General features: G+C 38.2%; 3 protein-coding genes across 3 annotated transcripts; 2 read left to right on the top strand and 1 right to left on the bottom strand.

Moving 5' to 3' along the window:
- Positions 1-747: 747 nt before the first annotated feature.
- Positions 748-4,995, top strand: tmem134 (transmembrane protein 134). Its single transcript, XM_051385486.1, has 8 exons — positions 748-985; positions 1,825-2,084; positions 2,175-2,242; positions 2,342-2,428; positions 2,568-2,644; positions 3,154-3,198; positions 4,471-4,524; positions 4,628-4,995. The coding sequence occupies exons 2-8, from the start codon at positions 1,869-1,871 to the stop codon at positions 4,708-4,710; spliced, it is 630 nt and encodes a 209-aa protein (XP_051241446.1). The 5' UTR covers positions 748-985; positions 1,825-1,868; the 3' UTR covers positions 4,711-4,995.
- A 2,449-nt stretch (positions 4,996-7,444) lies between these two features.
- aip (aryl hydrocarbon receptor interacting protein) lies at positions 7,445-14,208 on the top strand. Its single transcript, XM_051384598.1, has 7 exons — positions 7,445-7,592; positions 8,322-8,504; positions 8,588-8,776; positions 11,121-11,297; positions 11,403-11,544; positions 12,710-12,933; positions 13,062-14,208. Exons 1-7 carry the CDS (start codon positions 7,494-7,496, stop codon positions 13,065-13,067), a joined length of 1,020 nt encoding a protein of 339 aa, XP_051240558.1. The 5' UTR covers positions 7,445-7,493; the 3' UTR covers positions 13,068-14,208.
- A 329-nt stretch (positions 14,209-14,537) lies between these two features.
- cdk2ap2 (cyclin-dependent kinase 2 associated protein 2) lies at positions 14,538-21,972 on the bottom strand. Its single transcript, XM_051384599.1, has 5 exons — positions 21,894-21,972; positions 19,022-19,177; positions 18,499-18,590; positions 17,220-17,340; positions 14,538-15,252 (listed from the first exon to the last, which is right to left on the bottom strand). The coding sequence occupies exons 2-5, from the start codon at positions 19,074-19,076 to the stop codon at positions 15,185-15,187; spliced, it is 336 nt and encodes a 111-aa protein (XP_051240559.1). The 5' UTR covers positions 19,077-19,177; positions 21,894-21,972; the 3' UTR covers positions 14,538-15,184.
- Positions 21,973-22,640: the final 668 nt, after the last annotated feature.

Below are 22,640 nucleotides of genomic sequence, written 5' to 3'. Positions count from 1 at the left end.
AATTTATTTTTTTTATTTAATTGTCAATTTTATATTATTACAACTAGTTTGATTGAAGGGAACTGACAACTCTCATCTCTCATCTTATGGTGCATAATGGTGCATTTAATCAATACTGCGCTGAAGTACATATTTGAGGTAGGCTACCTCTAATTTCTTTTCATGCCTCTAATACTTTCTACCACACTACACTTGAGCTGGGAATATTCTACATTTATTTGACAGCTGTTCATACTAGTTACTTTTACAAACCAAGAGTTTTGCATACAAAACATACCAAGAGCTTATAAATGTATATATGTTATACCTGTCTTGTTGTAGAATAAACTACTCTACCTAACAACATATACCAGTTCAGCTGAAATATGAGGCATTTAATCAATTAGCAAATTTACAAAAAATTATGGGAACTATCTTGGTAATTGTGGAAGTAATTTTTAATGTTAAAATACAAAAACATTCATGGTTCAAGCTTCTCAAATGAGAAAAGTTGCAGCTTTTAATTCTTTTGTTTGTACCATTGAGTAGGCTATAACATTCACAGGAGCCATTTTTCTGCATTGACTACTTTTCTTTTTGTACTTGAAATACGTAGCTACTTATATTTTCCATGGAAGTCTTTTACTTGTTATAAAGTATTTCTACAGTAAAGGGTCTGAATCCTTCCTCCACCACTGATCTTATGTAAGCGGGTCTATCGATAAATCAACACTCGATTAAGAGGACTGACTCCCGAGGAGCTCCGTATATGGGCGTAATCAGTCGTGTGTAATCGAGAGCCGGGTGTTAAAAAAAGGAAGAGGCTCAGAACTTTCTCCAAATCTTTTGTTGTTGTTTTGTTTTGTACTCTTGAACCAAACAAAGATTGTTAGGAAGACTTTCTACGCAGTTTCCACAGAGTGAAGAAGTATGTGAGCGGAGTCCTAACAACGTGGAAGTGGAGCTCGGCCTCCCTGGAGAGAAAAAGAGTGAACTACTCCAGACAGTAAGTTTTCCTCCTGGTCATCTGATCGACTAGCGGAAAGAGCACAAACAATGGCAGAGTAGCTGCTAGTGTATTTCACTTTAACTTTGGTCCCATCCGCTCAGTAAGGCCGAGTCGAGCTGCTGCTGTAGCTATTTTCTGACTGTGAGGCTGTGTTCGCTGTTTTAGTGGTTAAGTTTGTTGCTTAGCTAGATGATGTGGACTATATGTTGTGTGCGTATAAGCATGTATGTGCGTGCTTTAAATGTTTAAAGAGAAATACCCAAGGGTGTAAGTTACACCCTAAATCTAAAAATAACTCTTTAAAGTTAACTTTTTGTCCTGGCATACATAAAGGAGCATTTTATCCAGTAAATTAGGGCTGCACAATTAATTGCAGTGTGCAAATCGCAGGAAGCTGCAACTTTTTTTTATAGAGGTAAAATGTGTAATAATAAAAAAATAGCATTTTAATAAATTACTCTAGTTCTGCAGAGATGCCCTGTTCTACAGGCCTTGTTCTCCAGATTTAAGAAACATGTTTGTTTGTTTGTTTGATACAGGACCCTACCCAATTTCCCTTCAGGGATTAATAAAGTCTATCTATCTATCTATCTATCTATCTATCTATCTATCTATCCTAACAAATTTCACATCCTCATCATTTGAATAGTCTTTTCAGAGGAAATTAAATTTGTTCGTAGCTGATCGTTCTCACACTAATCCTGTTATATCTGTTGAAATAATTGCAATAATATGTTTTTACCATAGCCCTTAAATGAATGTTACCAATTCCTGAATGTTAAAATGTGTTTCATAACAGTGGTCCATGTACATTGATTTTGTTTTTACTCCCACAGTGAGCATCAAGCTACAGGACCTCAGGGTGTAAGAGGCGGTCACCATGGCCACGCAGTTTAGTATCGATGATGCCTTCGTACTGGAGGGAGACGAGGAGGGAGCTGTGTCCGATGGGGAGACAGAGGGATGGAAGGGTAAAGACAAGGAAAGAGAAGGAGAGATGACATTTGGTCCTCTGACTTTCTCCAAACCTCAGACACATCCCTCACCTGCTGCTGCCGCCGGCGGCTCCCCTGAACACAGTAATCTAAAGTATCAGGTATGCATACACGTACTGCATCTACAAATATAGGGCCATAAGACGTTTACTCGAAACTGCAACTTTTCTTCTCATCTGCTGGCTCTTTAGAATCTGGAAAATGAAGACGCCTTGGGCAGCAATGGCAATTCCTCTTTCAATAACTTCTTCAAAATCAGGTGGGTCCTATATAGGACTATTGATGTGATTTCCCGCTCTCCTCTTTGCCTGCATGAGGTTTGAATATGAGATAAAGTATGTTTATGCTCTCTCCACAGTGACCCTGCGACTCTGTCTTACTGCAGCTCCCAGTGGTCATTTAGCACCTTGAGCTCTGTCACACAGCTTTCTGCACACTGCTGCGGGTACGTGCGAACTCGAACACACACACACACACACACACACACACACACACACACACACACACACACACACATTGTCACACATACACTGACTCAGCAAACAACAACAAACACAGATACTTAAAAAAACCGTTTTGCTCAGGTGGGTGTCTCATCCGCTGGTGAAGAAAAACAGAAGAGTTGTTCTCGCTTCATTCCTTCTCCTCATCACTGGAGTTGGTAAGTCTTAAACAGAGTTGTTTTCTTGCTCATTAGATATAAAATAGCTGAACAGAATTTTCTGTTGTTCTATAATCTCAGACAGAAAGAAATGCGTTTTATTTCTGTCTGTCTGTATCTCGTTATTTTTCGAGTGTCATGGGAATACTGTATGGGCATAATGGCTTTTGCATTTTTCATCTTTGAAGAAGTTAAAATTACATTTAAATGACTAGAATAAACCACACAGAAACAATGTTATATGAAGAAAGTGTTTCATATGAAAGTACATGTCCTCCATTATTTTTACATAAACCTACTGCTTTGAATAGATTTGCAAGTTTACAACAGGTAGTTTGTTCAGCGTTGTGTCATTCAGTGACATGCTTGGCACACTGAACTTTGTCCCCTTGTTGATCCTCATTCTATAACAGGTTTTTGCCACAGTTATATAAGTTAATCAAAAAATGAGTGTTTAAGTACTGTAAATTCTATATATCACTATGTACATTTGTACTGTTTCTTTTCAGCTCTCATTTTCACGGGTGTTGTCATACAGCTGAATCCAAACGCAGGTAAGAAAACATTTAGGCAAACTTGATGAAGATTTCTCTGTCCAGAAATGACGTTTTTTTTGTCCAGATGCAAGATTATCAGCAACAATTTTAACAAGCACATTATGTTAAATGCATGTATTGGATATTTTAAAATAAAAGATAGCCTTAAAACATGAAAAACACTGTAGATCGTTGAAAGTGCTGATACAGAAGTAGAAAAGCAGGGAAAGAAACAAACATTTCATGAAAGAAATGACCAGATCCAAAAAAAATCAACATTTCACAACAAAATACTAACAGGCAAACATTAAAAAAATAACAATTTTAAATAAACTACCCATTCCAATTTAAATTGTATAATTCAGAATTATTACAGGATGAATTGAACTCTATGAATGTGTATTCTGGCTGCCCACAAATGAAGCTTTGTCGCTGTAATTTTATCTTTATATTGTTGTTGTGATACCATCATACACCTACTGTGGTTGATAACGAGAAAGTTAGTCAAGGCCAAAGTCCTTTTCTGGATATAGAGCAGTGTTTCTCAACTCACTACTCTATTCATAAATAGAATAGAGCTGTAAAAACGAAAAGCTGTGAGACAGTGGGGCCGTAGTTGTAGATAAGGCTACACAATTAATCCAGTTATTATTGAAATTGCAATGTGGCCAAGTGCAATACCCAAGTTGCAGAAACTGCAGTCAAATGTGTGACAGAACAGCATTATTATACATAAATACATAAATGTCAGTGGTTTCAGTGACAGTTAAATGACTCTCTTTCTAAAGAAACACTTCATTACAGATGATGTTGCCAACACCACAGATATACAGTTACAGCATGCTTCTGTGTACAGTAGTGAGTAATATTGTTTGACAAGATTGTCTCAGATTACAATTTCTATGCTGCCAAGTGCTGCACATTAACTTAATTTCCCTGTATTATGAATAAATTAAATGTTTTTGGTTAAAAAGACATATGTGTAGGAAGCAATAACCTCCACAAAGTTACTCCATCCCATCAGGAATTAGTTCTGCCCGTAAACCCAGTAAAACCAGAGATAATCGTTCTTACACTTCAGATTTTGTAGCGATTAAACAAACAAGGTATAACATGTTCATTAGTGAGCTTTAGATGCATTTTATTACATTTGGACTGAGCTGTGTGGTACCTGTTTCCTTCTGTTTACAGTCTTTATCTTTGTCTCCTGGCTGTAACTTCATATTATATAATATAACATATATACTGTGTGTCTACTGTGGGTTGTAACCAGTGAAACTCTCCTTACAGGTGTTTCAAGTGCTATTTTCTTTGTACCTGGATTTCTTCTCTTCATCCCTGGAGGTAAATAGATAATGCGGTGCCTTTTGACTTTGTTTACCTGCCTTTGGGCATATAGTAGTAGTTTGTTTGTTGACGTTAATGTCATTCCCTGTATTTCCCCCAGTGTACCATGTGATATACATCAGCTGTGCTGTCCGTGGAAGAAGAGGCTTCAAATTGTTCTACCTACCTTATTTTGAAAAATGACATTTTATGAGACACTACATTTTCACTGCATTTCTTTGTTTGCTATCTTAAAATGAATTGTATTTGGTCACTTGTAACAAAAATGTATTGTCACATGGTTGTTTTTTCTTGTCATTGTAATGACCACTACTAATTCAACCACTCAGTGCCTCGACTATGTTTCCACTATATGAACTGAGATTGCTGTATGTGTACACGAAAAAGAAGGAGATTGGTCTTGCCTGTGTTTTCTATGTTGTGTGAATAATGACTGTGAAATTACAATAAAGCGTTTGTATATTTTAATTTGTGTCAGTTGAGATAGTTTTGGGCAAAGTGAGAGCTGTCTGGGTCAAGATTAAGAAATAATCTATGACAAGTTTTGTGTTTAAGACTGAAAAACTGAACAAAGTCAAAATTGCCTCCGTGGCTTCTGGTAAAAATCCTTTAATGCCCACTTTTGGACTGCTTGTCTTGTTCATGCCATTAGTTTATTTTGCTTATCCTGCTAATACCATGGTTGGTTGCTAAACTCACATTTTTTTGATTGATTGTCTTGGGAATGACCTTTACAAAGCAAGAAGTAAAATGTTGTGCTTTATTGTTTCATCATGTTGCCATGGTTACATAGGTTTGAGTAACTAAATTAGTGGCTGTACAACAGAGACCACACTCATGTTTGAAAGTTTAATGAACACCTCCAGCCAACTAGCAACCAGACTGTTGCATGAAGTTGTGTCTCTCCATCTGCTGGTTTTCTAACCAGTTATGCCTACCAATGTCAGCTTTAGAATAAATTCATAGAAAATTATATTTAATGAATATTTTGAAGTAAAGAAGTGTGTATACTACATAGAGTACTGTTTGATAAAGAGGTATGAATTTAAATTAATTAGTTATTAATACAGTACCGTCAGTTACTGATGGTGGTAAACACTGGATGTTCTGGCACTCACTGTTCTTGTAGGTATACAGTTATGTTAGCAAGGTAAGCACACTTACAACGAAGGTACAGGAGATTATACTGGAAGAAATTGTGAAACTGAAATCTGTGTTTCTACATCGTGACTAAGTCAGAAAAGGTTGAGATAGCAGTACAGTGAAATCCAACCTTGAGCATGTTTTTGTCAGACTTGCTTTAGAATGTAGAGATAAGACACAATTTACATTTCACTGTCCTGTAACATTATAGTAACATTATACATTATGTACAGAGATATAGTACATACCAGTGTTTACACTCATCTCTTTTTTTTTTGTCAACTACTTTTTCTCAAGATGATGGTTCTTAAATTGCAATTTCATACCCGGTGATCTTCAGTCCTGGCCTCTTAGGAAACAAACACCTTTCACTATTAACCAACAGTGGTTTTGTGGCCAAGGCACATCCAGGGGAAGGCCAAAATCTCAGGGCACACCTGTATTCACATCTGTGCAAAAAAGCCTCTATAACACATTTTATCACTCTGTAAATATCTATTTTTAATTTAGCAATGCCAAATAAAATTTTACAAACAACTTTCAATCAACTATTTCAAACATTAAAATTTAAAACGGCATCAGAGCAGCACAACACACCCATTTAAACCAGACAGGTCACAAATTAAAAATGAGTTGAACTGAGAAATGTGAACACCTTTGGGAATCACTACTTTAGATCTAGATATCTAGCTGTGATTCTGGCCAATTTAAACTGAAAGAGTCATACTGGGGCCAATTAAATCGACTTTGAAACTACAAGTGTTCATTTTCCCAGCGGCATCGCATGTGGGAAATGTGTTTGTGGAAGCCAGGTGATACAGGTCCTCTTAAATAATAGGAATAAAGTGAGTGATTAAGGGTACTGGTATCAGTTCACAGCCAAAACCAATAAAGTATAGACTTTTAGACTTCAGGTTTGCATAAAAAAGAGACAATGCATCATATAGATACATTATTTGTACAAAGGTGTACCTTCTAGACATACAGTGACGTATTGTATTGCAACGCTACGTCAACAGTTTTCATATAGGGACTATTTATTTGATAGAAAGAGTCAGAATGAAGACTGTGGATTATCCAGAGTAACTGAGACTTTATTTCTGGAAGGTCATGTTGCTGTTGATTTTTAAATGTATGTTTTTAATGCTGTGAACAAACTATTCACCTGTATCAATGGAGCATGGAGCCATCCATTCATGGTGCTACCCATTCATGGTGCTCCATGCCACTACATATTAATAAGAAAATAATTTTCTCTATAATTTGGGTGAATTAATTTATTGTCCTCTTTTTCACCACACTAGATTATGTACAGTATATATCTATATATTCCCCCAAAAAACAGTAAATTGCTCTTGGAAAAGAACTGATATATTTGCATTTAGCAGAAAAAAATATATACTTAAAGTAACAAAAGTAAACACTCTATCAGAGTTATACCATCATTTATTATAAAAATAGATCATCATTGTGTAAGCAGCATTCTGATGTTGCATCCGGTTGAGATGAAGCTAATTTTACTTCATATAGGTTACTGTTAGATGAACATAGTAACGCAGTGAATTTTTATAAGCTCATCATTGATTTTGTATGCAAAACCTTCACCTACAAAGTAAACAGTGTCTGCAATATTTCCCTATGAAATGTAGTGAAGTCGAATTAAATGGAAATACTTTAAAGAATGTAGGCTACTGTCCACTGCTGGTGATTTAAAACATGCTGTATTAAAGCGTATTTTTTGGGGGGGGCTAAACGTGACGTCACACGGAACGACTGGCTTCGGCACACTTCGGCATTTGTCGTGAACTGAGACTCGGTCAAGGATGGAGGAAGAGGCACGCAAGCTTCTCGAAGAAGGAATAAGAAAGAAACTGATCAGTCCGGGTAAAGGGGAGCTGTCGACCTTTCCCAATGGAACCAAGGTAACGCTACAGTGTCAGCGGTCGGACGACTTTATTTCCAGTCCCTTATTTCCAGTAGTTAAGGAAACGCGACGAAGCACGTTAGCTAATGCTATATATCACCAGCTAATGTTATATCTTGGCTAACACATTAGACTCAGCTAACGTTATGGTCACCAGACGCGTTGCGTGTGTATACAGACACCACCGGCAGGATTGTGAGCTTTGCCTCCTTTGTGCTAATACAACATTTGATTTGATAAGAGCTGTTTTCTTTTAAACCGGTTTGGGTTTTTTTTCCCCTTGTTTTTTGGGTTTTTTTTTTCATCTGATGGAAAGACAGGAGGCGGGACAGGATGGCGTGTGTTTGTGAATGCTGATTGGTCGGCATGTCACGTCAATCAATTTTCCGTTATTGTGATTGGTCAGAAAATGATGGAGCGTAGACCCTCTCCGAAGGCCTGTCAGATAAGGGCAGATTGCTCTTTTGTTTGTAGTACACAAGCAAGCAGTTGTCCTGAACGGGGTGATGTTACAATAGATATTTTAACCGCATAGTTTTGTTGAGCAGTGTTTATTGTTGTCTGTGTGTATGCTCAAGGATATCTTTGTTATGCTCAAAGGGCAATTTGTTGTACAGCCAGCAGTGGCTACATAACCACATCACCTCCAGACAACAGTAAGCACACAATAAACCAAAAATACATTTCAAAGATCACATAAAGTTATTCTCTGTCTCTGTTTTACCAGGTGGTATTCCACTACCGCACCAGTCTGTGTGATGGCAAAGTGCTGGATGACTCTAAGACCATGGGGGGCCGCAGCAAACCCATGGAGCTCATCTTGGGCAAGAAGTTTAAACTCGCTGTTTGGGAGAGAGTGGTCATCACCATGAGACAAGGCGAAGTTGCAGATTTTACCTGTGACACTAAGGTTAGTGAGCTGGCTTTGGGATACAGTAGCAGTCTTGTTCCTTCTGTCCTACTGTGCTTTGACCATTTCTGTTCACCCCTCAGCACACAGCACTGTACCCGCTCGTGTCCCAGTCCCTGAGAAACATCAGCGCCGGTAAGGACCCCCTGGAAGGCCAGAGGCACTGCTGCGGCATTGCTCAGATCCACTCCCACCACTCTCTAGGCCACACAGACCTGGATCATCTTCAGACCAGTCCACAGCCTCTTGTCTTCACCATTGAGCTGCTGGAGGTAAGCAGGCGGGGGAGAGCCTGGAGTTTAATGTTAATGGTGGTATTCTTTTCTTTTCCAGCACTCAATACCCACGTTTTGGTTCCAATATCAATATCTTTATATATACATATATATATAGAGAATATATATATATATATATATATATATATATATATATATCTTTCTTTTGGAAATATAGACATTCATTATTCAAAATCAATTCTTTAATTTACAAAAGAAAAAAGGGCAAAAAAGGAGCTTAACAAGGATAAGCAGTTAAGATTTGTATATAAATCAGGAAGTATCTATTTAAGTTAAATTCTTTAAGTTACAAATCTGAACAAACATTTGATGGCAGCTTTTGGTACTTGGCAGATGTTGATATTCTATTCTACATGCGCATATCAGTCAGTACCAAAAAAGTATTTAGGTTTGATACCCAGCCCAATTTAAAATGTCACTAACACTGCATATTTCCCTGTTATTGGGTTAATAAAGGATTACCTTAATTTGAATTGCATTAGATTTTAGAGATACCTAATAAATAGGGGTCAGTGTTTCCTTTAAGTTGATTTTGGAGAGGCGACCCACCGCTGTTAAATTTCTGCCGCCACGGTATCAGAAATGGGGCAGACGCACAATGTAGTCACGGTTGCCTTTTAAATGATCCTGCCGACATAATGCACCCCAGTTGGCTGCCGCTCACACTGCAGTTTAACAACATGTAGAACTATTCAGAGGTTATTGGGGCTGTCCAGTTTAACTCCACATACTGTTGTGTTGAAGTAGTTTATTATCAAAACGTTCGCTTTCTTCCAAGTTGACTGTTAAACTAACAGCTCCACTAAAAACGTCACCGCGGTGGGTCCGTTTTAATTGGACAACGTTCAACTTGTCAGTTCTCAGCTCAACGTCCTGATATCAAACATCTGGAAACATTAAAACGGTAGATGTATTTGTTTGTGTCACAGCGAAGTGTCAGTTCTGTTTCATCGTAAAACGTTTGCCGATGGGACGGGGGGGTCGGACGGGCCTGCCCCCACTGCTAAAAAAAATCCTAGAGGAAACACTGGGGGTGCACGATAATTATCGGGCCGATAACAGGAAATTATTACGTCATTCCGATAAGTCGGATATCATGATGAATAGCCCCGATAACATACATAATTTTGTTAGCACGGCAGTGCCCCGCTCCCACTATGAGACCTGAATGGCCTGCAGTGAATGCTGCGTTCAAGTGACGTTGGCATAATCAGAAAAATTCAAGAATACCCCCTAATGTTTTGAAAAGAACTCGTTAACTCGGTCATAATTTTTATTGATTGATATCCACAGTATTTTTCCACATGTTACACAAAAACAATAGAAACATGAACTTAAAAAGGCCGAAAGAACGACTAGCAAATATAGGAACTGGGAATTACCGTCACACCGTGAATGCAGCACGGCGTGCTTACATTTGAAAACAGACAACATGGCATCGATTGACTTTTTCAAAGTTTCTGAAGAAGACAGGTTGCTTGTTATTTGTAACAAATGTTCCAAGCAAGTTCCACGAGGAGGTAAAAGTAGCACGAGCTTCAATACGTCAAACCTGATAAATCACCTGAAACATAGCCATCGCTTCGACGGAGTCTCTCTCTCTCTCTCTCTCTCTGTCTCTGTCTCTGTCTCTCTCTCTCTCTCTCTCTCTCTCTCTCTCTCTCTCTCTCTCTCTCTCTCGATAAAACTGAACCTCATTTACTTTAGTGAAAAGGTACTCATTTGAATGGAACCATAAGCCACAATCATTTAAACTTAATTTTTTGTTACTATAGAATGCACTTATTCAGTTTGTTTACACAGACAAATCTAACATTATACACATTTTATTTATTGTTATGGAGGAATGCACTTTTTCAGATTGTGTTTACACAGAAATGTTTGAATCTAACTTGTGTTAGTGCTTCAATTTTGGAATTCTGGAATCAGTTTGTAATCCCGATGCATGTATTTGCATCACTTCAAGGGGCCTTTATTTTTTTTTTGAGAGGCTTGCCAATAATTTTTCATTGGAAAAAATAAATATCTCCATTTAAAGAGTCAAAAGTGTTTTTGGGTTTGTTCATAGTATTAATGTCATGATCTTAGGTCATGATCATATATATTTGTGTGTGTGTGTGTGTGTGTTATCGGTTATCGGTATCGGCCTTTAGGAGCTGAAAGTTATCGGTATCAGTTTAAAAAAAAGTTAGCGTGCATCCCTACTAATAAACATTCAACGTAAAATGTACATGTATCACAAAGAGTTGCTATGTGCTACTGAACAATTTCATTTACAGGTTCGAGCTGACACTGACCGTCAGTCTCTTTCTCTGCTCAGGTTCTGCCTCCAGGATCGTTCCAGCTTGATGTGTGGGCTATGACAGATGAAGAGAAACTCCAGCTTGTGCCTCAGATCCACGAGGAGGGCAACATGCTCTTCAAACAAGGCAAAATTAAGGAAGCCACAGAGAAATACTACAATGGTGTTGCCTGTCTCAAAAATCTACAGATGAAGGTGAGGACACAGTTAGATACAAGAGAATAAAGATCAGATCCATTTTTTTTAGTATCTGTTTTGCATTCTCTAACTCCTCTCTGTGACTTCCGTCTTCCCTTTCAGGAGCATCCTGGAGATGAAGCATGGGTAAAGTTGGACCATATGATCACGCCACTGCTCCTCAACTACTGCCAATGCAAGCTACTCCAGGGCCAGTACTACGAAGTGATTGAACACTGCACATCCGTGGTCTTCAAATATGAGGGTAAGACTTGGACTTTGGTTCTACACAAGAACCAGTAGCAATGAAAGATTTCTGTTGCTACTACAGATTGTAATTATTTAGAATTCAAAGAGGGAACAGTCTGTTTGGCATTTGTGTAGATTTGGAAAAAAAAGGGTGCAAGATTGTGTTTGTGATTTTGGGCTCACAAAACCTTACATGTGAAAGAACACAGCCGCTTCACTTGACAGCACCCTCCACCACCATCACTGTAACACTAAAATAATGAAAGAAACGGAAACTGTTCACTTCCTTGCTATTTCTGTAGGTGTAATGTTGGTCTTTTGTGCATTATAAAGGATATTTTGAGTCTCATCGCTCTGCTGACATTAGCAAATCCGAAATTGGGACATGCTGTGTCTGTATTGGAAAAACTAGTGTTTTGAGGCTTTTATACTCAGATCAATACTCAGTATTTAACAGTACAAATTCCAATTTTACTAGGAGAGAAAGTTGCCACCACCGCTGAATACTATACTTAGTAGACTGATTATTATTAATAGATTAAATTTCCTTTATTTATCCAACCTGCAACTTGGTGTCTCACAAGGTCTTTCTTCACACACAAGAACTAGGTTTCATCAGTGTTCATGAGTCTGACATACAAGTATAGTAGCCTGGCAGCGCAAATGCAAATAAATCTCTGAATTTTTGATTTCCAAGAGGCGCCATCAATGGGCGCAGACCAAAACACAACCAATCAGTGCAACAGAATGTTTGACGTAGCTTAGTCGGTAAATTAAACTTAAAAATGCTGTCCAGTTTGTTCAATACTGACACGATAGCGGATTCAAGAGAAACCGTTCCACATCGGTCGCCGCCATTTTGGTTGTTTCTGAAAATATGTTGACGGCCAATAAGTTGCGCTCCTCTGTGCAGTCATCATATCAAACCCCGTATTAGGATTGGCTCAAACAGGTCCGGGAAAAGGGATTTTTCTGGTTCCCAGTCTTCAAGTGTACTGTAATATAGTGGTGGCTGAACCATATGGCCGGTAGACTTGGCTTAATACAACCTCCTATTTTCGGTATCTTGGAAGCTGTCATCCTTCTTTAAGTTGGATAAAGTGTGTTGTCATGAGTTGGTGGCTTGCATGTATGTGCATATGAAGCATTTTTATTCATTTTCTTTGTCCCCTTCCTAACAGACAATGTGAAGGCCTACTACAAGCGGGCTAAGGCCCACGCTGCAGTGTGGAATGAGACAGAGGCACGGGCGGACTTTGCTAAGGTGTTGGAGCTGGACCCGACTCTGGAACCATCTGTTGCCAAGGAGCTGAGGGCCATGGAGGAGAGGATCCGCTCCAAAGAAAAGGAGGAAAAGGGTCGCTACAAAGGCCTATTCAACACACCACCTGCCACTGCCACTACAGTCAGTCCACTTTGACTTTCTTTTTTTTTAGCTAACTCTATTTGGACACCAGATATTTAAGATAAGCTTATTTGTAAAAAACAAAAAACATAATGTACTAAAAATCTACCTGCTCCTCCTCCTCACAGGGTTGAATCTCTCAGTGGGTTGGAACAAGAGGAGGATGCCTGTGAATTTCAAGATGGAGGAGAAACAGTAGACACTGCTGGTGTTTCAGTTTTATCCATGCACCCAAGCCAGATACTCTGCCACCCTACCCTCCATGGTACACACGCAGAAACATTCTTACACACTGTCAGGTCAAACACACAAACGCACCCACGAGTGACGCCTGTATACCGAGGCGTGATTTTCATTCCTGCCTTATTCCCTTGAACCCCTCTCTCAAAACTGATTGATCCTGATTAGGAAAAGGCCGACATTGCCAGCTTCACTTTAATGAAAGTCCAAAAACCCATAGAAACCTTAGATTTGTATCACAAAGGAACTGTGAGTTCAATTTTCTTATTTGGTTATGGTTTCAGAAGACATTCTGGGTAATTAGCCTGCTCATGGTAAAGGATTACATTCAGACTGTTACCCACAGCAACATGTTTCACAGACTTTGCTGCAGAGATTTTTTCTTTAATTTAATGATGAATTCATGTGCTGTTTGGGGAAAGTCTTTTATAGTAATTTATACAGCAAACGTCAATTTGCTACAGTATTAGAAAAAATTAGCTTAAATATGTTGTTATATTGCTCTGAAATACGCGCTCTTGGATAATCCTGAAATTACTTGTAATTGTGGCCCAACTAGAAGTGATTACAATGGTTTCTGGGCAGAAAAGCTCTCTATCCAAAACCCAACAATCCTAGTCTGTTTTTATTTTTTGCCCAGGGTACATCATGTACTTACATGCATACCTCTGCCTTGCACCACCAGATCCCCCTTCTCTATCTTGGTCACAGGGGAAGCACTGGAATAAGCAGGAGAGCTTTTTCTCCTGGTAGATGCAACTGGGAAACCGAGCGCTCGGTCCGCGACAATCATTATAAAGCATGCATGGACCTGTGTTATCTTTGCTTTCTCTTATTTTCATATAGTAAGAAATACTACCATTATGTTGTTTTTGTCAAGATATACTCTGCAAAACCCTCAGTATCTACTTTACTCGCTTAAAAAGAGCTACTCATTACTCTTCATGTGAGACAGTAGGTCAGTAGCCTCACCTGTCTGAAGTGAGATGTTATTGAGGTTGTGATTATTGAACTGAAAATAAATGTTTATCCCCAGTTTTGCCATTTATTTATTTTATTTGTGACAGAGAGAGAGGCGATTTTAAGAAAAAAAAGGCTCATCAGTTTCCTCTGGCTTCGGTCCAATTAGATGAATAATCCCAGTACATTCTTGAGTAAAAGATGGTCACAAAATGTTTTTTCATGGTCGACATGTACATTGTTTCATAGCTCTCACATGTGTCCATACTCAGTAGATGGAGTCTCTGTAAACTCAATGTACTGCTACATTAACAGTAAGTGGATCTAATAGTTTCATAGAAAGGTGTCTACCCACTAATTCTTTAGCAGCCTATTAATGAGGTTTCACAAATTAAACAGCCACACAGGGTTTTTCTGTTATTTAATTAAGATATACATACCGAACTGCAAAAATCTGGTTTACAAAATTTCCATACTAACAAATTGACTTGAGATGTACAGAGTTCTTGGGATTGAGAAACATCTAATGTGTGTTTACACTACAAAATATAATGAAAATACAGCAAGGGTGAAGGGAAATGGGGTACAGTCAAGACGCTCAGATTAACAAAAAAATATTGAGTGGTTGCAGAATGATGTTTAGAATAGAAACTTGAGCACAGGTGCAGTTGGAACATTGGTTTCTTCATTTAAAAAACAAACTTTTGGTCAATTGCCATTATTGAACAAATTATACTTTAAATATTTCATCCATTATATGAAGGTCTTTACCCGCAGCTCTACTTAAAAATGTGTTGAAATTCCCCACACTTATTTCAAAATAGATACAAAACTGCATTTTGCATACACCCAACAGGTCACAGAAGGTTTGTAATGAACACAGTGGGTGTGCTGGAATGCAGGAAACAGTGGAGACAAGAAGGACATAATGCACCTATAAAAAGCATAAAGGTGGGAGGATTAAAAAATGGTTGTAAAACAGACATTCTTGATGAGGACAGGCTTCTAACAGGGAAAGAGAGAGAGGGGGTGAAGGGATCTTTCCAAAAGGTTATGTGCGGGCGCTTCTCTCCGTCTCTGCAAGACACTCCCTGACCAGTGCACGGGCATGGATTATACCTGAGTAAGACAAACACAAAGTGCAAGGAGGTGTTAAATCAACCATTAGACATTAATGAGGTAAATTGCAAAAAATAAGTGGTATCAATTTCTACCTTTTGTCTGATTCTACCTCAGCAAACAAAACTAATGCGCCCGCAAAAAGCCATTATTGGTGAGATAACAGCTACTGCAGTTACTCAGGTTCCTGTTGCACATGATTCTATTCAAGTCACACCAGTCCAACACCAGTCCTTCTACACATCTTCATTACTACATACCAGAATTTAAAACCAGTGCAAACAAAGGAGGAGCGTAATGAAGACCACAATTCAACATTTAGGACAAAACCTGACTATGTCAGAGACTTTTTGTCATAAATGTCACAACACAACATGGTATTTTTAACCCTTGTGTTTTGTGTAATAGGCATGTCCCAATCAAGTTTTTAAATTTTAATATTAAGTATCTGTTGATACCGCGTTCCAATCCAATACTTTCCTAGATAATACAGGTGCAGAGTGCGCACTCAAGTACATTAAAGTTCTGAAAATAAATATATATGCTTGCCAATTGAATAGCTCTGCATTGCATTAAGAAAGGAATGCCAGCATCCAAGCTGCTCCTCAGAATTTTTTATTTTTTTTACAAAATAAAGTATAAAATAACAAACCCTCTCAGCTCCAATCTTTTTGCCCTTGTCTCCAGAAAATGTCGCCCTCCTTTTAAAAGTGTCCTCCAGTGTTTAATGATTTTGTGAAGCCTTTGAGTAACTGAATGAATTGTATTCTCTTGAGTGTTTCTTTTTCGACGTCAGTACAAATTTTGCACCATTTACATTAATAAATCACTCCTATTGGCCTTTTTGCTGCACTTGCAGTGGTGTGGTGAGTGCGGTTGTCATCTCCAATGGAGCGGGGCAGCCTAGGGTGCTATGTTAATGGCGTTTGATTAGGAAAGTTGACACTAACTACACTTGTTGCATTGCTATGCTTTGCAAGTAAAAACACCAGTGTGAAAGCTGACATAAAAAGAAAGGATCGGACTGGGTACCTATCTTTGTGATCGGATCAGGACATCCCTAAATAATAATAACAATAATGATTGATTTAATGTAGAAAAGTACTGAACTGGTGACATTTTGCTTTGCCCACAACTAGACAGACACATTTTAGGTGACAAATTACGTAACTTATGATTATTAAGCATTGTTAGATTAAATAATCAAATATTTCATGTTTTATATGTTGTACCGGATATTCACGAACATATATTCCTTTTGTTTCTAAAAAGTTATTCACAGACAGAAAGAAGAAGTTTTCCTTCATAGTGACATTACTCATCAGGGATTCACCAATAACAGCAAATACAAGTACAAGTACAAGTACTTACATTTGGGTACTTGCAGATACCAAGTACCAATATGAATACTTAATAATTTAGTTCTAACAATGACTTCCTCACTTTCTAACTGTAACAAATTAAACACTGCTAATGTGCTAATGTTGTTGTAAAAGTTAATTAAAATATCTCCAAATAGCTGACATTGCTTATCCTCCACCTACCTGCTCAATTAACGAGAGGTTGTGTAATGTCACTCTGTTATAAAGTCTAATTCCCTGTTAGACCTCTAACGGAAGAATTATTATACTAAAACTCCAAAAAACAAAAATCTAAACAAACAACTAAATCCCCCTAACAAAAATAACATTAGGGATACTTATTGGCTTGTTTTATTACCTAAAAGTAAAACATTTTAAAGTAACAATCTGATTGTACACAGAATGAATCCTGTGTTAGACCTGCCTTCACCAGAGAGCCAAACTCATTGATGACCAAGGTCACCACTCCTCCTGGGGGCTTTCATTTCCACAATAAAAGCACACATAAATACAGCCGGAAGCACAAAATCTCCCCCCCCGACACAAAACACACAAATCATTAAGTGCACTGAAAACAAATATGCATTTCTGACAAGTAAAGTATACCTCTCTTTAGCCTCTCCATAGCGCTCTTGCTGCCAGCGTATGTAGGCCTGATCTCACGGCTCATCTCCTCAATGACAGACAGGAGCTCACTGTAGGTGGACCCTTGAGACACTTTGACAGGCTGTTTGTGTATTTTCACAAACATATAATGTTTGGGGGAGAAGAGACAAAGAAAGATCCATCAAGACGTGTCAGAGCTGGAAATTCACATCACAAGTAAAAGACAAGGAACAATGTAAAATGGAGACTCTTGCTAAAATGATGTACTGTGATGTAACAATGGAAAGCACAGGGGACGGGTATCTTTGTTTTGAAATTATTAGGTCAAAATGACACTAAGTAGAACTGCAACAACACTCAAATAATCATTAATTTAATAATAGCAATAAAAAAATAAAAAATAATAGTCCCCCAGCTGTTCCCATCTAATCCTCTCGACATTACCATGCTTTCATAACTGTAATGAAGACCATTCCTCCTGTCCACTGTTTCAAATTATTCCAGCAAAAAAGTGCTTACATGCATTTCAATAAAGTAAGCCACCCCCGCTTTGGCTATCTCAATGCTCTCATGTAGGCCACATGCCTGCAGCTGCCTCACAGCCTTCCAGCACTGTCAATATTTACTGTATTCCATGAATACAGAAACACCACTTCTGCAGATACTTTTCTGAGGATATTTGAAGGTTAATTAACTGCGGCAGATTCCCTTTTCCACCTGGTTATATATCTGAATGTTGTAATAGAAATTCTTAAAACTAAAACTGTGGATTTCACCTTCGTTTTTGTTTTTTTGTCGAGTGCAAAGGTACAAAACTCTTTCTGAGATAACAGTTAACAGTTAATGGTCACTTTTAAAATAAAGTGGGTGGGGAATTAGCAGCAGCCAGCAGCCGAATGCTGGTAAAATATGAAAGTGGCTGATAGATGTCACACACACACAAAATAATAATAATAATATTTACTATTGAGTGGATTGTGAATTTCAACATTTATTTGTCATTGGCTGGTAGATGTTTTTCATGTTAATTTTCCACCTTGGGCTGGAGTGTTTGTTTGAAACATGTGCACATATATGCAATTGTGCTAAATTATTCATTAATTTGCCTTGCGGGTATCATACTGCTTCAGCTCTAGTAAGGACTTTTTATGCAATGTGGCTGATGATGTCAAGTACAAGCTCTACCCTTTGACTTGTGCAAGCCCCACAAAAAAAACATGATTAAGAGTGGTTGTGGTTTGATTACTTGTATGTATGTAGAACGGTACTGTAGAAATACCTGAACAAAGCCCATGGAGGGTGGGCCAAAGTCACTGAAAGCCGGCCTAAAGTTGGATGACGAGGGCAGTGAGGGAGAGGGCACAGAAGAGCCTGGACAGAAGAGGAGAACATGTGTAACACACTGTAGCTGGAACATGTAACACAAGCAACCTGCCTTTTGAAACATTTTAAGGTTCCCTGATACAATAAAGCAAGTTAACTCCTTTATTTTTGACACTGAAAACACCTCAGAGTGCTTTATTACTTTTATACAATGGCCCTCTAATTAAACTAATAGTGAAACCAAAGATACTCACCACATTAACTATTATCACAGCATGATGATGATAATGCATTGTTGCTATGGTTACTTGCACTCTAATATTCGCTAGACTACCATTGATTTATAATGGTAATTAGACTATTGACCAGAATTATTTCCCATGGCCATATAGTGTGTAAATGTGTTATATGCGTTACAGACAAATGGCAACTAGCCAATAATTGTCATGTCCAACATTAAAGCCGTGTGGTGTTAGAACCTGGAGGTGTGTGGTTGGAGCCAGATGGCGCAGGGGCAATGGGTTTGTAACTCATGGCGATTTCAGCAGGCAGCTCCCCGTACGACGCGCCACTTCCTTCGGTCCCGTCAACCCGGTGCTTATACAGCTTTACTGGTGGTGATGAGCTCCTAAGAGCTGAAAAGGTAATAAAGCGCACACACAGAAACACAAATAAATAACACAACATAGTATCAATTTATGTTCATCCTCAAAATAACAAAAAGGGAGCTATGATCAGAACCCGAAATGTAAAATTCAAGCACAATGGCTCAGCTGTTTCTCTGGAGTGTTTACCACTTTGTAAGATATACAGCAACCTTAAAAAAAGAGACTCAGTAGGTAAAAATAATAGTCAAACCTTGACATATTTCTCAGTTTCTGACTTCTTATGGGAAAGCACTACAAACATTTTACCAACACCATGGCAAAATGTGCCAACTTTGCCTTGCTTATAGGCTTATACAGCCCAGAGCAAGACTTGTGACCTGTTAATCAAAAGCTGAAACTTTCCACATTGAGGTTAATTTGTTTTCCACCAAAACACACAACAGAGATGGACAGTTCAGTTTTTTGTGAGCATTTGTGTGCCTTCATAAACAGACAGCAGACACATGACAGAAAACAAGGGAGATAAAGATGCAACAAATGTCCCTGGCCAGACTCAGACCGGAGACGTTGTGGTTCGTGGCTGGCGTCCTAACCCTGTCCTGTCATGCAACACCAGCTGCAAGTAGTTAATCATAATTACAATTTCAGGACTGCAGTTACTAACAGAGTTGTTAATGACTTCCAAGTATCTCACTTCATACCAAGTAAATGACATGACATGTAACTAACATTTAAATTTACCTTTACAGCTAAAATCTATTAGAAAATGACCAACTAAGGAGCTACAAGAGTTTAAAGATTATTTATGTATAAATTATACATACAAATAGTCAACTGTTTCTGATTAAATCTTCTCCTTCTACCTCATTTAAATTTCCAGAAACCATGAATATGCAGATTCTGTTAATTTCTTAAGATGTCTTCTACTTCACTGTAAAATCCATTTAGTGTGTGTGCACAGGTGGCTTCAAGTTTCTACATCACATTTGTAAACCTGAGTGATGCATTGATTAATTTGAATTTCCGTTTCAAAACGATGCAAAAAACAGCTGCTAAGGACTCTGTAAAACAAGCCCCAATCCACTCAAGTCACTCATCTATCCTAAAGAATAAGATGTGTTTCACATCGGCAAAGAATCGTAAATGGCATATGGTGTGAAGAAATCTGAGATTGTCTTTTATTTTTCGGCCATATCGTCCAGCCCGACACACTTATATACGCTGCATACTGGACAAGGATTAGGCTCCTTACAGATGGACTGCGCCTCGCCTGTAAAGTGGACGAGATCAAGCGGCAGCCGCAGGAGATTGTGACAGAAAGCTGCAGTCGAGTTGGACGGTTTCCTGCAGCCTTGAATATACAGGAAGTAACAGAAATGTTTGCATCCTGTTAGGTCATCTATAGGCTGCCTGTAGTATGCAGACCACCTTCGGTTATATAAATAAACCTCATCATTGTTATCAACCAGGCAAGATTAAAACTTCATTGCACAACATGAAACACGAAACTGCCTACAATCTAGAGTTAAATATTAAAATCACTGAAAATTAGGAAAACTAAAACTAAACTACTCAGCTCTTTATTCTGGCCAGGCGTTTCTCGTCACGCCTTGGGTCTTGCAGTCGGTGGAGAGCGCTTGTGAGGTTATTGCTGCCCACGTGTTGCACGACGTCAGAGCAAGTCAGACATAAATCTAACCAGCATGCATTGTACAGCAATCACCGCTGATCGATTCTGCACAGGCCTGGTTTATCTCAAAAGAGCCTATTGACTAACAAATACTTTGTGATGTCACAAATCATGCTCTTAGGCCCTGCCCCTTCAAATCTGATTTTTCAATGAGCACAGAGAAACTTTCCACTTAGATGATGAATGTGAAAATATCCTTCTAGTGTCTGCACAGGGAAACTCAAAACTGTAGGAACAAGAAGAAAAACATGTACCTGAGTGGAGAAGGACTTTAAATTACTACTGCTTTTCCTCAATAAATGTATTATAAATCTCTCTGGGAGCAAAACAACCCTCTGAATGCATGCTGCCATGCTGAACCTTCACAGGTCATCTAGTAGTGCTGTGCTTACCATTCCCAGTGTCTAAACTAATGGGATTAAATCATTTATTACATTACCTGATGAGTTTAATATTGTGTATGCCTTATATTGAACTGTCTTAATGGATAAAATGTGCAACACAAACGCATTTCCCTTGCCTCAGTAAGACCATAAGGCGCTTTGCTGTCATGTAGTTACAGTATAGTGAGCAGCCGGGTGGCACAGTAACGACAGTAACGATTGGTAACGTTACACTGTATATATGTGTGACACAGAGACAGATAACCCACTACAGTTCATCCTTCCAGCTCCCAATGCCATTCAAACCTGGAAGATATTATATCTGACAAGTAGTTGGACATGAATTGTACTGGATCAGTTTGCAAAGACGTTTCGGAGCGCGGATGTCTGGATGTGACCGGTCAAAGACAAACCAACCAGGTGCCTGATGAAACAAGAGCTGACGTTAGCTTAAGTGGAAGGTGCCGAGCTAACTACTACTTGGTAGTGTTAGCTAGATTAGCTAGCTTTCGCCGGTTAGCATAACAACAGAAGTAGATCGCAGGAACACAGTCGCGATACCGCGTTGATATTCTTGATATGAAGAGTGAACGATAGAAAGGTTATCTATACTTGTGACCATTGACAAGACCACAAATGATTTAAACGACCGGTATTTTTTTTTTTTTACCTTTGTAAGTAGACTTAAAATCCTCTGTGGGAAGCGAGACCTGTCTCTTCCTCTGTGCGTGAGTCTGCGCAGAAGAGAAGCGTAGTGTACTACTGGGTTTTTTTACTTTTAGAGCCATTTGATTGGACGAGGGACTAACCGACCTATGACGTATGCCCCAAACGTGTTCATTATCACTGCTGCACCAAACAGTAAATTATTATTTATATAAATTATACTTATTTTATACTATAAATAACAAATAATTTACTCTCTAATCTTACTGGGTAAATGTCATATGTCATTGTCATGTGAACATTTTGAAATCTCTCCCATCTACTGAAATAATTATTGAATTTGAAAGAGATAAATGTGTGAATGCAATAAACAATAAATCAAATAATTAATACAATAAATAAAATTTGCTTCAAGAGTTTAAGTAAATGCCCTCTGCACCTGATTTTCTGTGATTTTTTCAGTGTTATTTTTTATATTTTACTATATCTATCATGTTTATTATTTATACTTTACTTTTCTTGTGTTTTTACTACTTTATATTCGTATCCTAGCTTTTTATTTGTTGAAATGTAATATCTTAATGCTAAATACTAAATTAATAATATCTCAATACTAAATTAAGTTTTATAAAAATAGAAAAAGAAAAGACAAATTAATTATGTCTGTTTCTTTTACTGGTATTGTTACTGCTGATACTTCTATGTAATGTAAATAATACCATTACCATTTTTTTCTGTCAAACAAATGAAG

Source organism: Dicentrarchus labrax, unplaced genomic scaffold (assembly GCF_905237075.1).
Source record: "Dicentrarchus labrax unplaced genomic scaffold, dlabrax2021, whole genome shotgun sequence".
NCBI classification, from domain to species: Eukaryota; Metazoa; Chordata; class Actinopteri; family Moronidae; genus Dicentrarchus; species Dicentrarchus labrax.
This window is presented reverse-complemented; position numbering and strand designations above follow the sequence as displayed.

Bases quoted from the DNA above. Each gene is read 5' to 3' on its own strand.
- tmem134 (XM_051385486.1), top strand. From the start codon at position 1,869: ATGGCCACGCAGTTTAGTATCGATGATGCCTTCGTACTGGAGGGAGAC. The intron at 2,085-2,174 runs GTATGCATACAC...CTGGCTCTTTAG, and splicing joins ACAGTAATCTAAAGTATCAG to AATCTGGAAAATGAAGACGC. The intron at 2,645-3,153 runs GTAAGTCTTAAA...GTTTCTTTTCAG, and splicing joins TCTCCTCATCACTGGAGTTG to CTCTCATTTTCACGGGTGTT.
- aip (XM_051384598.1), top strand. From the start codon at position 7,494: ATGGAGGAAGAGGCACGCAAGCTTCTCGAAGAAGGAATAAGAAAGAAA. The intron at 7,593-8,321 runs GTAACGCTACAG...CTGTTTTACCAG, and splicing joins CCTTTCCCAATGGAACCAAG to GTGGTATTCCACTACCGCAC. The intron at 11,545-12,709 runs GTAAGACTTGGA...CCTTCCTAACAG, and splicing joins CGTGGTCTTCAAATATGAGG to ACAATGTGAAGGCCTACTAC.
- cdk2ap2 (XM_051384599.1), bottom strand. From the start codon at position 19,076: ATGAGTTACAAACCCATTGCCCCTGCGCCATCTGGCTCCAACCACACA. The intron at 18,591-19,021 runs GTTCTAACACCA...TCTTCTGTCCAG, and splicing joins CTCCAACCACACACCTCCAG to GCTCTTCTGTGCCCTCTCCC. The intron at 15,253-17,219 runs GTATACTTTACT...TGTCTTACTCAG, and splicing joins TATGGAGAGGCTAAAGAGAG to GTATAATCCATGCCCGTGCA.